The sequence below is a fragment of the Somniosus microcephalus genome, chromosome 9 (genome assembly GCF_052327205.1).
Source record: "Somniosus microcephalus isolate GS21.2 chromosome 9, FLI_Smic_1.0, whole genome shotgun sequence".
NCBI lineage: Eukaryota > Metazoa > Chordata > Chondrichthyes > Squaliformes > Somniosidae > Somniosus > Somniosus microcephalus.
The window spans coordinates 173,826,765-173,843,213 of NC_140995.1; the positions used below are offsets into that span (position 1 = coordinate 173,826,765).

General features: G+C 40.9%; 1 protein-coding gene across 6 annotated transcripts in view; it reads left to right on the forward strand.

Annotated features, from left to right (window-relative positions):
• Window positions 1–16,449, forward strand: part of ahi1 (Abelson helper integration site 1) — a 328,929-nt gene that overhangs the window by 44,077 nt on the left and 268,403 nt on the right. For 4 of the 6 annotated variants that reach the window (XR_015079575.1, XM_085997550.1, XM_085997549.1 and 1 more), the window contains exons 3-5: window positions 5,067–5,629; window positions 9,192–9,370; window positions 11,923–12,181. Coding sequence is in view for 5 of the 6 variants with exons in the window: in XM_085997550.1 (XP_085853676.1) it covers window positions 5,067–5,629; window positions 9,192–9,370; window positions 11,923–12,181 (1,001 nt within the window). In the remaining variant the exon portion in view is untranslated. The remainder of the gene's footprint in view (window positions 1–5,066; window positions 5,630–9,191; window positions 9,371–11,922; window positions 12,182–16,449) is intronic. The other 2 variants (XM_085997548.1, XM_085997551.1) reach the window with 2 other exon arrangements.

The following is a 16,449-nucleotide window of genomic DNA, read 5'->3' on the forward strand; positions in this document are numbered from 1 at the left end:
ATAAACGGGTCTTTTTCAGGATGGCAGGCTGTGACTAGTGGGGTACTGCAAGGATTGGTGCTTGGGCCCCAGCTATTCACAATCTATGTCAATGATTTGGATGAGGGGACTAAATGTAACATTTCCAAATTTGCTGATGATACAAAACTAGGTGGCAGTGTCAGATGTGAAGAGGCTTCAAGGGGATCTCGACAGGCTCAGTGAGTGGGCGAGAACATGGCAGATGGAATATACAGGAAACTTTGTGCTATCCGGCACCGACGGGACCGAGCTGTTGCCGTTCCCTCAAAACTGCCGGACACTCCAGCGCTAATGTTGAAAGATACGGAAGCTTCTGAGCTCCGTATCTGTCAACAAACCCTGTTGCAACAGCTTCTAAACAGTCCAAGCGTCTCTGTAGCTTAGCAACAGCTTCAGCAGACCTTGCAGAGCTTGACTGTTGAGGAAAAAAGCAACGAGGAAAAAAAAACCTAACGGCACCTGATTTTTGCCGGTGGCTCGAGCATTCCGGACAGTTAGCCTCCGGATAACACAAAGTTTCCTGTAATGTGGATAAATGTGAAATTATCCACTTTGGTGGAAAGAACAGAAAGGCAGAATATTTCCTAAATGATGAAAGATTGGGGAATGCAGATGCTCAAAGGGACCTGGGTGTCCATGTACTTGAGTCACTGAAACTGGACGGTTTGCACCTGGGCAGGACTGGGACCAATGTCCGAGGGGGAGTGTTTGCTGGTGCTGTTGAGGAGGGTTTAAACTAAAATGGCAGGGGGTTGGAAGCCTGTGCAGGGAGACAGAAGAAAGGGAAGCAAGGATAGATGCAAAAGACAGGAAGGAGAAAAGCAAAAGTGGAAGGCAGAGAAATCAAGGGTGTAAATCAAAACAGGCCACAGTAAATAATCATTCTAAAGGGACTAAGTGTTAAAAAAACAAGCCTGAAGGCTTTGTGTCTTAATGCGAGGAGCATTCATAATAAGGTGAATGAATTAGCTGCGCAAATAGATGTAAACGGATATAATATAATTGGGATTACGGAGACATGGCTCCAGGGTGACCAAGGCTGGGAATTCAACATGCAGGGGTATTCAATATTCAGGAAGGACAAGCAAAAAGGAGGTGGGGTAGCATTGCTGGTTAAAGAGGAGATTAACACAATAGTAAGGAAGGGTATTAGCTCTGATGATCTGGAATATGTATGGGTAGAGCTGAAAAATACCACGGGGCAGAAAACGTTAGTGGGAGTTGTATACAGACCCCCAACCAGTAATGCTGAGGTTGGGGATGGCATTAAACGGGAAATTAGAGACGCGTGCAATAAGGGCACAGCAGTTATCATGGGTGACTTTAATCTACATATAGATTGGGCTAACCAAATTAGTAACAATACTGTGGAGGAGGAATTCCTAGAGTGTATAGGGGATGGTTTCCTGGACCAATATGTTGAGGAACCAACAGGAGATCAGGCCATCTTAGACTGGGTATTATGTAATGAGAAAGGATTAATTAGCAACCTTGTTGTGCGAGGCCCCTTGGGGAGAAGCGATCATAATATGTTAGAATTCTTCATTAAGATGGAGAGTGAAGAAGTTGACTCTGAGACTAGGGCCCTGAATTTAAATAAAGGAAACTACGATGGTATGAGGCGCGAGTCGGCTAGGATGGATTGGGGAGCGTTACTTAAAGGGTTGACGGTGGATAGGTAATGGCAAACATTTAAAGATCGCATGGATGAACTGCAGAATTTGTTCATCCCTGTTTGGCATAAAAATGAAACAAGAAAGGTGACTCAACTGTGGCTAACAAGGGAAATTAAGGATAGCATAAGATCCAAGGAGAGGACATATAAATTGGCCAGAAAAAGCAGCAAACCTGAGGATTGGGAGCAGTTTAGGATTCAACAAAGGAGGACAAAGGGATTAATTAAGAGGGGGAACATAAAAACTGACTGTAAAAGCTTCTATAGATATGTGAAGAGAAAAAGATTGGTGAAGTCAAGCGTAGGTCCCTTGCAGTCAGAATCAGGGGAATTTATAATGGGAAACAAAGAAATGGCAGACCAATTAAATACATACTTTGGTTTTGCCTTCACAAAGGAGGACACAAATAACCTCCCAGAGATGTCGGGGAACATAGGGTCTAATGAGAGGGAGGAATTGAATGAAATCAGTATTTGTAGGGAAATTAACGGGATTGAAGGTTGATAAACCCCCAGGGCCTGATAATCTGCATCCTAGGGTACTTTAGGAAGAGGCCCTAGAAATAGTAGATGCATTGCTGGTCATCTTCCAAAATTCTATAGACTCTGGAACAGTTCCCATGGATTGGAGGGTAGCTAATGTAACCCCAATATTCAAAAAAGGTGGTAGAGAGAAAACGGGGAATTATAGACCGGTAAGCCTGACCTCGGTAGTCGGGAAAATGCTAGAGTCCATTATAAAAGATACAATAGCAGAGCACTTGGAAAACAGTGACAGGATTGGACAAAGTCAACATGGATTTACAGAAGGCAAATCATGCTTGACTAATCTGGAATTTTTTGAGGATGTAACTGGCAGAATAGATAAGGGAGAGCCAGTGGATGTGGTGTATTTGACTTTCAGAAGGCTTTCGATAAGGTCCCGAGTAAGAGATTAGCGTGCAAAGTTAAAGCACATGGGACGGGGGTAAGGTACTGACTTGGATAGAGAACTGGTTGGCAGACAGGAAGCAAAGAGTTGGAATAAACGGGTCTTTTTCTGAGTGGCAGGCAGTGACTAGTGGGGTACCGCAGGGATCGGTGCTAGGACCCGAGCTAGTCACAATATATATTAATGATCTAGACGAGGGAACTAGATGTAATACCTCCAAGTTTGCAGACGACACAGCTGGGTGGGCATGTGTGCTGTGCGGAGGATGCAGAGAAGCTCCAGTATGATTTGGACAGGTCGGGTGATTGGGCAGATGCATGGCAGATGCAGTATAATGTGGATAAATGCGAGGTTATCCACTTTGGTGGCAAAAACAGGAAGACAGATTATTATCTGAACGGCAATGGACTGGGAGAAGGGGAAGTGCAACGAGACCTGGGTGTCCTTGTGCACCAGTCGCTGAAGGTAAGCATGCAGGTGCAGCAGGCGGTTAAGCAGGCAAATGGTATGTTGGCCTTCATAGCGAGAGGATTCGAGTACAGGAGCAAGGATGTCTTGCTGCAGTTGTACAGGGCCTTGGTGAGACCACATCTTGAGTATTGTGTGCAGTTTTGGTCGCCTTATCTGAGGAAGGATGTTCTTGCCATGGAGGGAGTGCAGCGAAGATTCACCAGACTGATACCTGGGATGGCAGGAATGTCGTATGAGGAGAGATTGGGTCGATTAGGCTTGTATTCGCTGGAGTTTAGAAGAATGAGAGGGAATCTCATTGAAACTTATAAAATTCTAACAGGACTGGACGGACTAGATGCAGGAAGGATGTTCCCAATGGTGGGGGGAGTCCAGAACCAGAGGTAACAGTCTAAGGATAAGGGATAAGCCATTTAGGACAGTGATGAGGAGGAATTTTTTCACCCAGAGAGTGGTGTACCTGTGGAAATCTCTACCACAGAAGGCAGTTGAGGCCAATTCATTAAATATATTCAAGAAGGAGTTAGATAGATTTCTTGAGGCTAAAGGGATCAAGGGATATGGGGAGAAATCAGGGACAGCGTACTGAATTTGGATGATTCGCCATGATCTCGTTAAATGGCGTAGCAGGCTCGAGGGGCCGAATGGCCTACTCCTGCTCCTATCTTCTATTTTTCTATGAATGTGCAGTTGCAGCAAGCCATTAGGAAGGCAAATAGTATGCTGGCCTTCATTACAAGAGGATTTGAGTACAGGAGTAAAGAAGTCTTGCTCCAATTATATAGGGCCTTGTGAGACCACACCTGGAGTACTGTGCACAATTTTGGTCTCCTTACTTAAGGAAGGATAAAGTTGCCATAGAGGGATTGCAAGAAAGGTTCACGAGTTTGATTCCTGGGATGGCGGGACTGTCGTATAAGAAGAGATTGAGTAAACTAGGCCTGTATTCTCTAGAATTCAGAAGAATGAGAGGGGATCGCAATGAAGCTACAAAATTATTACAAGGCTTGATAGGGTGAATGCTGGGAGAATGTTTCCCTTGGCTGGGGAGTCTAGAACCAGGGGCCACAGTTTCAGGATAAAGGGTAGGCCATTCAAGACTGAGATGAGAAGAAATTTCTTCACACAGAGGGTGGTGAATCTTTGGAATTCTCTACCCCAGAGGGCTGTGGAGGCTCAGTCATTGGGTATATTCAAAACAGAAGTCGATAGATTTCTGACTAGTAAAGGCATCAAAGGATATGGCGATAGGGCCGGTGAATGGAGTTGAGGCAGAAGATCAGCCATGATCTCATGGAATGGTGGAGCAGGCTTGAAGGGCCGAATGGCCGACTCCTGCTCCTATTTCTTGTGTTCTTATGTTCACCCTGGGTTCTAATACCATCCATTTCCCATTACAAATCCAAGTCATGTCTTGGTTCTTCATTCAGATGACATTGCTCAGTTCAAACCTCATTCGTAATACCTTTTATGGTCCAAATTCACATTTGAACTGCTTGTTAAACATTTATGCTCTGTTTTCACACATTGTTATTTCAAATTCTGATTAGCAATTGTGATTTAACTGAAGGCCATTCTTCTTAACTGAATCGTAGGTTCTAAGTGTTTTGGTAAACTGGACCCTGATAAAATGTTTGACATAACCAGACTCTGTATCCAAAGGATACGACCTCGACCTCAGAAGAGGTATGGTAAACAGACATTTTTGATTTAACCACTTCACACAAAGTGTGATGAATGTGTGCAGAGGCAGACAGTGTCAGAAAGTTCAAGAGGGAGCTAGATAGTTTTATTGGTAAAAGCAGTCATTGAGGAGTATAGAAGAGAAAATAAAGAATGGTAATTTTTGGACTTTGGGACTAGTCGGCTGGATCCAGTGGTCTTTCCCTGTCTTGTACATTCATACATGATCCTGATACATTGCCATAAATCGGTATAAAAATACACTTTTTTTTAAATTTTGCCTAGCTTGAAACACTGAGGAATAAACTTGGTCTACATAAAGACAATGAAGATGACGAAACTATTTTAAATAACACTTATAACCCAGAAGAGCAAAGTCCCCGCTTCTCAAAAAACAAACTGAATGATAGGACCTCTGCGGCAGAAAAAGTTAACAATGATGAGCTCTTTGAAGATGAAACCCCCCCCAAAAAAATCAAAAAGAAGAAAAAGAAATTGATAATTGGAGAACAACCTTTTGATGAGGAACATTTGTACAAAACTGCTGCTCTAGAATCTGTAACGACTCTGCAAAAATCTAAGAAAAAGAGGTCAAAAGGTACCTTGGGAGAAGACGACCATGTTGAGAATGTGCTAAAGAGTGATTTAAGAGAGGATGTGGATTCATTGATCCAAGCCTATCAGCAGCATATAGCTACCAAAGAGGCAGGAGGTGTTAAAAAGAAAACACAGAAAATCAAGGAGCGTTCATTAGAAACAATTTCACGTGTGTCTTCAATATTAACCAACAAACTGGATAAGAAGAAAAGGCAGAAAAAGTCATCGTTGACAGATGAGGGGTTATCAAGGTAAGAATGAGAATATATAACAATGTACAGTAATTTGTCAAAGTTTTCCATTGCAGCACTTAACATGCAAACTAATAGTATTTGATCACAACATGTGCCATACAAATCTTGGGTTTATAGGTACGCAGTTACATAATCCTCAGATTTATAAATAAACAACTTATGAAACTATAGCTCTAATAGATTTTATAGCAGCCTGCTATAGATTTGTTTTTTCCATCCAAGAAAATAAAAATCTAAAAAGGTAAATAATTTTATGAACATTAGGGGTAATTTTACAAGTTACTTTCTTGGTGCAGAGCTTCACGCGCTGGGAGCATGTAATCAGAATATCGAGCAGCGGCTAGTGCACTTGTTTCACAGCCCACTGTTTCCCATCCGTTCATTTTAATGGATTGAAAATTGGATGGGCTGCACCAGATATTCCAGTATACGCTCCTGGCACACAAGCTCTATGCTGGGAGCGCAAAGCCCATTTGGTCTCTCAAGCCCGCTGCATTTAGAGTCCATGTATGATTATTCTGTCGTTCATTTATCTTTTGCACCACACGATGACCCTCTACTTTTAAAGGACACTAAATTCCTTGCAATATTATTAATACTGGTATAGCCATCAATTTCCCCTTCTCAGCAGATATCAATACAGCTACCTTTTAATGGTGTCACTTGACTCTGAGTCATCTAGCTTCTCTGGAGTCTGTTCCACATGTCCATTATCCTGAGTGCTGATGTCCATTTTTGATTAACAAAATTTCCATCTTACTTTCTGTACAATGTTTACTGATTTCTAACAAAGTAAAATCTGTTCCTTTTCTGCAGTCTGATCGTTTAGGAGGCACTGGCCAATAAGATTGCATAGAAACAACACTGGGGTAGACTCCATTATTGGGTGCATGGTTGACTTTAACCAACCTATTTAATTTCCAGAGGGAAAGCTCTGCATAAATACTCCAAAGTAATCCTTGTAAGAACTTTCCAGTTACTCTCTTATTGCTATTGCTACCATAAACTCAGCAGAAGGCTATTTTTAAGGGAATACTGGAACATAATCTGGTGGTATAGTGACTGACAGTCATCCAAGGATACCTTCATGGAAGAGTTTTCTCAAAACTGCTTCGGTTGTATGAAATCTGTACATTTACAAAATGTACACAGTTCATGCTATCATTTTGTGGTGTTGTTTACCTCACAATTAATGTTATGCAGTTGCAAGTGTAAAATTCCAGATTTTCAATGTAGATGTTGCACTGATTTAAATATCTTTAGCACTTTGTGAATATTCATGTGTTACAAAGTTTAAAAATGATGCAGTAAATATCAACATGATACTTGTTTTTTTTTTCAACACTGCCTGAAAGTGTGGTGGAAGCAGATTCAATAGTAACTTTCAAAAGGGAATTGGATAAATACTTCAATGGGGAAAATTTGCAGGGTTATGGGAAAAGAGCAAGACATTTGGACTAATTGGACAGCTCTTTTGAAGAGCCGGGCACAGGCACAATTGGCTGTATGGCCTCCTTCTGTGCTGTATCATTCTATGTCAAAATGCAAGTTAAGCTTGCAACATACCAGGTGTGCTCATACAAATTTTTGTCATGATTCTGATGTCTTGGATGTGCAATAGAAGAGCTTCCTTCAGCCCATGTGTGAGATTGAGGTGAGAACTTGGCTACAAGGTGGATTTGTGGTAAAAAGGGAAATGGTTACAGGGATGGAATTGTCTTTTTTGCCAAAGCCCCCCTTGTTACAAATTTGGGTCCACTGTAAATACCTTCTTGGGATCAGTGACATTTCCCACTCCTGTAAGCAATCTGAGCATTTTACTTTTATGGGAATTGACTCACACGGCATTATATCTACTTGTATGATAGCCTAACCCAGGAGTCTTAACAGTAGTACTCCCTTGTGATCTGAACAGGATATTCCTGTTTTCCGCTTGTGTGTATCTAAAGGTGGAACAAGAAAAATCTGGGTAAGACAAGGCCTGATATGAATCAATAAGCTGCTTTATTTCACAGCAAGATTGAAAAAACTGAATTAACTCTGACCATAACTACTGTTCTATCAGTGTAACTTACTTTCACATAATACAAAATAAAGAATATGCTATGCTTTCCATATCAGTAGCCATCTTAATTGGCTTAAACAAGATTACTTCTAACCAATGTTCCCATTAATTTTTTTTCGGGTGCACGGCCCCTTTAAAGGGCTGTGTGACCCATTCAAAATATCGCGCATGCACGGTTTTTCGCATTGAAAAACCAGCGAGACGGCTGTGTGGGAGGTCCAGAGTGCTGCACGGCCGCACAGCTTAAAGGGAACATTGCTTCTAACTGTTCTGGAGTATTTCCAACCTTTATAGATTCCACCAAAGTCCTTGCAGTTTACTCTTTTTAAAAACCTGACTAACTGCCTGTGTCTCTGTCTCTGTTTTAGCTTCATCTGTTCACAGCCAAAAAGGGTTGAGTGATTATCCAACACAATGGGTGTGACCTCTTTTTTGATGGCTGAAAAAGGATAATGAATTGCTTATTATCTACAGTCTATGGGGAAATAACATCCAAGCTAGCTCATTAGCATCGTAATTAGCAATCAGCTCCGGGTTTGTTTTTTAAATTTCTCTGAGTACACCATGCTGTAAAATGCAACATATAAAGTAACTCTTTTTGCCCCAAAAGTTTTCTCGGGAAAATGATCAAAAGATCTTGAAACGTGATGCCTTAACATGAGGATTTAGATTAAGCAGAGGCGACTACTTAGACCAATGCACCGCATTGGATTAAGTCTTCTAGAACATGATGATGTCTGGCACATCCTAAGGTACCCTGCCTAGGTCCTTCCACCATGCTGAAAGCGACTGCCTATAGTACAACTGGTGAAACTAGGATTGAGGCAACAGCTGTTGAAAAGTGTTACCTGAAAGCTGTGCATGAGAGCACACTGTCATATATGTGGGGTTCAGAGCCTTTTATTCTGTAAATTCTGGTTTCATTTATATTTTTATCTAGCACTGGGTGTAGATCATCACTGGGCGCCGATGAAGATGGCTGCCATCCTTGCGGGCTCCGTGCGTACCAGGCAGCTAAGTGTCCTTTGCTGCTTGGCGCGCTCGGCTCGTTAAGAAAAAAGCATTTCACTGACTGGATTTCACTTGTTGTATTTGGTTATGTGACAAATAAAAAATTGAAATGAAATGATTGAAATGAAATATAGTTTCACAATGCGTACATTTTGTTATAACCAGAAATTTTCACAATCTCATTTTTGAAAAATATTTTTTCACATGTAATTCAGTGATTGTAAAACATGAGTTATGTTGCAAAACGCTAGTGCTCAGCTATATATGCAAGAGTGATTTGTTTTACCGCTACGCTATGGGAATTGCAGCTGAGCGGCTACTCCGCAGTTCAGTTGAAGAGGGCTTGTGTCTAGAAAATGAAAATTTAACACGTTTGTGGACTCAATTTAAAAGTCTGATTCTATGGCCCAGAAAAGGACAGTGTATTTTCATAAAGTCAGAAACATTTATTTTAATACACCCTTTTGTCCTCTTCTGCCCAAGCGAAATGCACATTTCAGAGCTGCAGGATAGCCAGGATGAAGCTAATCGTAAAGGGAAAAAGACTCCCCTCAGAAGATTGGTATCTGAGTTAGAGGTAAGCGATGAAGAAAAACAGACACTCGGGAAAGAGGAGAAACAACAAAGAGCAAAAAGAAAGAAGACCAAGAAAACCAAAAAAGGTGCAAAAATTGTGCAAGTGAAATTTCATTTAAAGAGGAATTTCAAAACCATAATGTAGAATATTGCGCAGTAATTTTTGAGATACATTTATATACTTTGTTATTTGATAGGACATTTTTTATTGTAAGATATGGTATTACAGTCAGGCTATTTGAAAAAAAATTAGCGTAATTTCATACAGAATAAAACTAAATTACTTATGACATGAAAATGATGTAGAGTGGTGATGGGAGTTACATTCTTGATGTTGGCGGTGGGGAGGGAGAGGAAGAGTGCAAAGGGCGTCACGCATCTAAAACCTAGGATTGAGCGGTCCAGTGAACGTGTGCCTATGGGTAACTGGTGCAGTGGGTTTGCACACTGCCTTTTCATCTGAGATTTGGATCAAATTTATCCCAGACTTATGGATTGAGCATCTCCTCCTGCTGGTTGTGAGGATCCTATAGGTTGGGGCAGTCTCAACTCCATTCCTAGTGGGCAAAAGCCCATAGCATAAATCTACCTCTACTTGACACTAATTGGAACTAAGAGTTTAATTTTCCAGCATTATATTTCCTTTCCATTTGTGTAACATAGAAGATAGGAGCAGGAGTAGGCCATTCGGCCCGTCGAGCCTGCTCCGCCATTCAATGCGATCATGGCTGATCATCCAAATTCAGTACCCGGTCCCTGCTTTCTCCCCATACCCCTTGATCCCTTTAGCCTTAAGAAATATATCCAACTCCTTCTTGAATATATTTAATGTATTTGCCTCTACTGCCTTCTGTGGTAGAGAATTCCACAGGTTCACCACTCTCTGGGTGAAGAAATTCCTCCCCATTTCTGTCCTAAATGGCCTACCCCTTATCCTTAGACTGTGACCCCTAGTTCTGGACTCCCCGACCATCGGGAACATCCTTCCTGCATCTAGTCTGCCCAACTGTAATGGGAAGTCTCAGTGTTCACATTTACCTGCAATAAACTTTGAAGCCTGTAGGTGATGTTGTGATAGATGGTTTAAATGTTAAAGGTGTCGCAACCCTATCACAGAATGTATAAAGTCTGGTGTCACCCAATAGCTGCTATTTTACACAGAGTATAGATTTTTTTTTAAACTGCTTTGAGTCTGCAAGCAGTTATAGGCTCTGACCACTTGTTGGAGCTGCAGTGTAAGTAAAAAAAAAGTGATATTGCAGTCATGTAGATTTTTGTTTTCAGTTTTCCCGAGGTAACAATACAACTCTCCTGTTTATAAACTTAATTTAAATTTTACTTTCATTTGTGTTTTTAGGTTTCATTACCCTGTACTGCCACTTTTCTTGTCATCCCAACAGTTCTGCTGTGTTCCCACCGCTCCACTATTCCACAGCCCTTTCTTGCACTGCCCTCTTCCTCACAAAGAAACCTTTTAAAGTCCGTAGTGATGTGCAGGCCAATGAATATACGATACATGACCTGTTCATGGGCTTTTGGTTCCTGCTGTTGCTCCTCGCTAAAGTTATGATCAATTTACCCACACTGATTATGGGTCAGAAAAAGGCACGATGGAGACATAAAAGTCAAAAATATTGGAGTTATAGAGAGAATGGTAGAAGAAAGAAACAGAAATTAGGGGGGGTGTAGAGATAAATAGATACTAAGGGTACAGACAGAAAAAGTGATTGCTGGACCAAATAAACAGATTGGGGCTAGTGAAAGAGAGACCGAGACGATAAAGAAAGATAGATTGAGGACAGACAAGGAGAAATTTTGGCACATAGAAATTGGGAGTGAAGGGCACAACAATAGGGGACAGAGACTGACATTGGAGAGACAGAGAGATACATACACCAAAACAGAAAAAAGGTTACAATATAGTAAAAGACATTCATGAGACAAACACAGAAAAAGATTGTCATGAATGATAAACAAATTGACAGACAGAAAAAGATCAAGTCACACAACCATAAACGCTACTCAAAAACAGTGTAGGAGTACACCACACTCAAGAGACACAAATAGAAAAATCAGGGGGCATCCAGAAAATATGGATAGCGATACAAGTCGGTAACACAACAGAGAAATCAGACACTGACACAAATCTATCAATGCAGACAAAGATTAAGCTACAGGCAGAAACACATGGAGAGACAATGACAGAGGGAAAGACACAAGGATCAAGGGATAGTCACATCGGGTAAAAAAAAGAAAACAAAGATTTCTCAGACATTGCACACATCCTTGAACAAAGACATAGAGCTTACAATGACACTGAGAATGGTGAAGGCTATGGTCTTCCCAATGTTTAACTGGAGGAAATTGCGACTCATCCAAGCTGTTGGACAAGCTGCCTGACGACAAAGAAGCAGTGGACTTGCCTCGGCTCTGCTCTCAATGTTTTCCTTAAATTCCACTGCCTCACTATCTCCTTCCCCACATTCAGAAGTTTCTAATATCAGTCTTGCTATTGGGATGGGAGAGGTATGAAAAGAAGGCGTGAAATTGGGAAGGGTGTATGTCATTTTGAGTACCCGAATGCAACTTTTAGGGAAAGTAAAAAATATATTGTAATGATTATATTTCCCCATGCCAGCAGCACCATCAGTAGCAGATGAAACGGAGATAAAAGAAGAAATAATGCAAGAAGATCCTGAAGGTGAAGAAGCTGCTTCTGAGTTAGAGGCTGAACTTCGGCAGCAGAGGCCAAAATACATTACTGATGACAGTCTGGTCCTCGCTGTATATATCCACAGAGCAGACCTGTTAAAAACAGATATTCTGACATCGCATCCCTCTGTGAAAGTTCATGTAGTTAACGAAGTGTCTGGACAATATGTTAAGAAAGAACACAGGTGAGATATAAGGCTTGAAAAATCTGTTCAGTCAAGCAGTACATAACAAATTGAGTTGGTGATTCAAAGTGCAAAGAAAACGTTTGTGTATATATAAATTGCAAGATAAACATACATTTGAAAGATGGAACAAAAAATATAACGCAACTTAAACATTGGATACAAAGGAAAGAAGAGTTTGTATTTATATAGCCCTTTTCATGTCCTCAGGATGTCCCAAAGCACTTTACACTTCAAAAATAATTCATTAACTGTAGTCACTGTTGTAATGTTGGGAAACAAGGCAGCCAATTTGTGCACAGCAAGGCCCAAAAAACAGCAATGAAATAAATGACCAGTTAATATGTATTGATGGTGTTAAATGAGGAATACATGTTGACGAGGGATAAATGTTGGCCCGGACATTGGGTGGACTCCCTTGCTCTTCGAATAGTGCCATGTGATTTCTTGCACCCATTTGTGAAGGCCAACCGGGCTTGAGTTTAATGTCTCATCTGAAAGATGGCACCTCTAACAGTGCTGTGCTGATGTGTCAGATTAGATTATGTGCAAATGTCTCTGGTGTTTGAACCCATAACCTTCTGACTGAGGTGAAACTGAGCGTGTTGGTTACAAAACTATCTAGAAGGCGGGGGTGGGGGGGACTTGTACCACTAGCGCTACACCTCACCTTTAATTTCACTGGTCGTTGGAGGTTGGCGAACAATTCAATAAGTTTACAAAATAGTTGGTGACCAAGTATGTTAAAAGTCACATTGAAAGGCTAGGTTTTAAATTTGTTTGCATGGTATTCTTGTACTAGTTGAAATTAGTGAGATCATCAGTGAGTGTACTAGTAGTTATCCATCCATATAATTAAAGTTTCATATTTAACATGCGTTCATAGACCATAGGAAAGTGTCCATGTGTCATGGGCTGTAAAAAAAAAAACAAATGCTGATTGGTTGCCAATCAGAAAACATTAAACATTGGCTATTTTAACTCTCGAGCCCCATTAACATGTCACTGGTCCACTTCCTACCTGGAAAAGGCTGCCGGCCTCCTGAAAATTGGATGGCCCATGGCCACCTGCCTGCACTCAGGTAAGTGTGGGGAAGGGATTTCCTGAAGGGTCTGTGGGAGGAAAGAGGAGGTAGGGGGAGTCCTGGGCGTTCCAGATCCTCTGACCCACACAAAGAAAAATTTTAAAAAAATTCACAATCCCTTCAAATCCCAAATCTTTTCTGACTTGCTTCAGCTCGGCAGTAAAACCATAATAGATTTTCTGCTCAGTCTTAGTTAAAATTGCATTCAGGACCCGATGACTAGATCAGACCCTGTATTGCATTGAAGGGCCCAACTGGCTTTAGGTGAGTGGCTTAGTCACCCGTCCAGGAACCTGTGTAAAAATCACGGTTAGTGCATCTTTTACAGCCATTAGGTTTACCTTGCCTCAAATTACCACAAATTAAATGTCTGTCAAGATATGCCAGCTTCTCTGCCAATGGGAAGTGTAAAGTGTTTACCATGTGATTGACATTTTGAGCATTATTTGGCAATGATGGATTTAATGATGATTATACCTTTAAAAAGTATTTTTAGCACAAAAGAGGGCAATAAGCTTCTGGACAGCTTGGCAGACTTGTTTTAATTGCTAGATGGTCCTTTTTTTAAAAACCTTTGTTATACAGCCTGCAGTTTTTTTTAATTGAAAAATTTCAATTGTTTCTATAATGCTATTCTGCTATACAGCACATCCTAACTAAAATATACCTATGGAGAATCACGACAAATGATGGGGCAGCCCTTCCAGTGTACTCTCGCTGTTGCTGTAGTGGGAAATGAGAGAAGACTGAGGACAGAGGGAGCTCAAGTTGGTTCTCTTGGTGGAAGCATATAAAAGGCACTCCAGTGTTCTCTAAGGCTAGTATATCAAATTGGAAGCATGCATTCTAGATTAAATGACAGTTAAATTCTTGCAGTAAACAAACTCTTGGTTTGGTTTGGAAATGTACTAGTGCAGCAGTTAGTGTAGGAGTAAGTGTGTGCGCAGTAGCATATATCTTTATAGTTGTTTGAATGGCAGTCTAGTCTGGACCATTTATTTCTTCCTTCTCAATTCCAATAAAAGTGCACCATGTTCAGCACATGACTCATTTCAAAAGTATACTGATGAGTAGAAAAAACAGGTGGGAATATTGGACTTGAAGTCTATTCTATCTGCTAACTCACTTAGAACATCCCTTAACTGTTGCATCAAATAAACTGATTTTGCAAATTGGTCATCAGCAATGTTAGGCCATGCTTTGTGTAACCAAATCTAGATATTTAGTCATTTTGTAATTCTCTCTTGCTTATTTTGAATACTATGCACGCAATATTTTGCAAAACCACAAGCCAATAAAGATGCTCAACATTACAGGAATGATTTTCATATCTGTGAGTAACATTTGTCTGTGGTATACTATAGTTTGTATTATTAGGCAACACATCATAACTGGTGTTCTATGTTTTGGAATACTAAATTTGGTGACTGACTCTGTACAGACGCTGATATGCGTGTCATAGCTAATGGTCTGAGTAAATCTGCAAAATTATTTGAATAAAAGCACCTAAATTAACAGTGAAAGAAAGACTTGTATTTATATAGCACCTCTTTGCATCTTTCTGAAGTGTCCCAAAAGTCTTCAGATACACTTAATTACTTTGAAATGCAGTGACTGTTATGTAGGCAAATGCAGCAAAATGCTACAAACAGCAAAGAAATGAATGAGTGATCAGTTAATCTGTAGTGCTGTCGGCTGAGGCAAGATTGTTGGCCAGGGTGCCTGGAGAACACTCTACTCAATAATTTCATGTGATCTTTAATGGCCACTGGATCAGGGAAACAGGGTATCAGTTTAACATTTCATCCAAAGAAGCATATCTGACAATGCAGCATTCCCTTGGTGCTGCCCTTCAATATCATACTAGATTAAGCCTGGAATAGGATTGAACCCATGCCCTTCAGCGGTGAGAGTGCTATCAACTAAATCAAGCTGATGCTGCCACTCAGATTTTGGTTGTAACTGCAAACCAGTAGAACGATGCATAAACATTTATATTTTGTTCTGTTACTATAATGGCCCTGAAATTAGGATCGGGGGCTTGCCGCGCGTGCAAACCCCCGATGTGCACTCACCCTGCGCGCCGATATCTGAAGCCCGGGCCTGCTCGCATTTCCTGTCACTGGCCCGGTTCAGATGTCGGCGCGATGTGCTTACCTGATCCAGCGGCATAGTTAGTGCGATGTGCCGGCTGGGATCAGGTGAGCACTGTGCAGCCAATCAGGGGAGGGGAAACTCATTCATGAGTTTGACAGTAAGAGCTGTCAAACTCATGAAAAGTATGGGCTGCCAAAACACTACTTTAACTTTAAATAAAATGTTAATAAACATTCCACTGATTATATTAACTATAAATAAGTTTAAAAAAATGTTTTAAACAATCAATTTTTTGAAAAAAATAAATTAAAAAAAAATAGGGTCTAAAACTAAACTTACCATCCTTTAAATTCTTTAAAAATAACAAACCTGTGGAAAAAAATTTCTACATTGTACTAAAAGCCCACTTACCTGAAAAACTAAATACTTACATCTTGTTTTTCCACGCGTAAAGACCGGAGGCCTTTACACGCGCGCAACTCTGGGGGGGGAAAAAAGGAATTTTACTGCGCACGCGCTGCCTGTGCAGTCGCGCGTGTTCTGCCTCTTAACCCCTTGGGTCAGAGGACAGGAAATGCCGGTTTTCAGCGCATGCTCTGTGCATGCTGAAAACCGGCAATTCCTCCAGGCACACGCGTGAGTACCCCGTCCGTACTCGCGCGTTGTGCCCGGAATTACTGGGCCAATATATATTAAATACTTCATATTGGTTAAAGTGATAAATTGTATAAAGACTGGGTTACAATAAAATTGCCTTTAGAGTACAGATTGAATGCAATTGGGTCATCAATAAGTGATTTGAACAGGATTTCAACATAATTTTTCAGATAGGGTATAGGCCACAATCCCCAATAGGCCTGTCCATTTTTATTTCACGTTCATCCTCCCTTGCCTTCTCATCACATCCTACAATCCTATCTATCTTTAAAAATGGATCTAATTGCCTCTTAAAGCAATTTCTGCTGTTTGCTTCAATGTCCTTCCCCAGTAATTTATTGTGGGGTAGGGGTGGAAGCAAGTTCTACCTAGTTTCCCTTTACCATAGTGAACCATTTGGAGAATATTAACAATCACCTTCATAATATT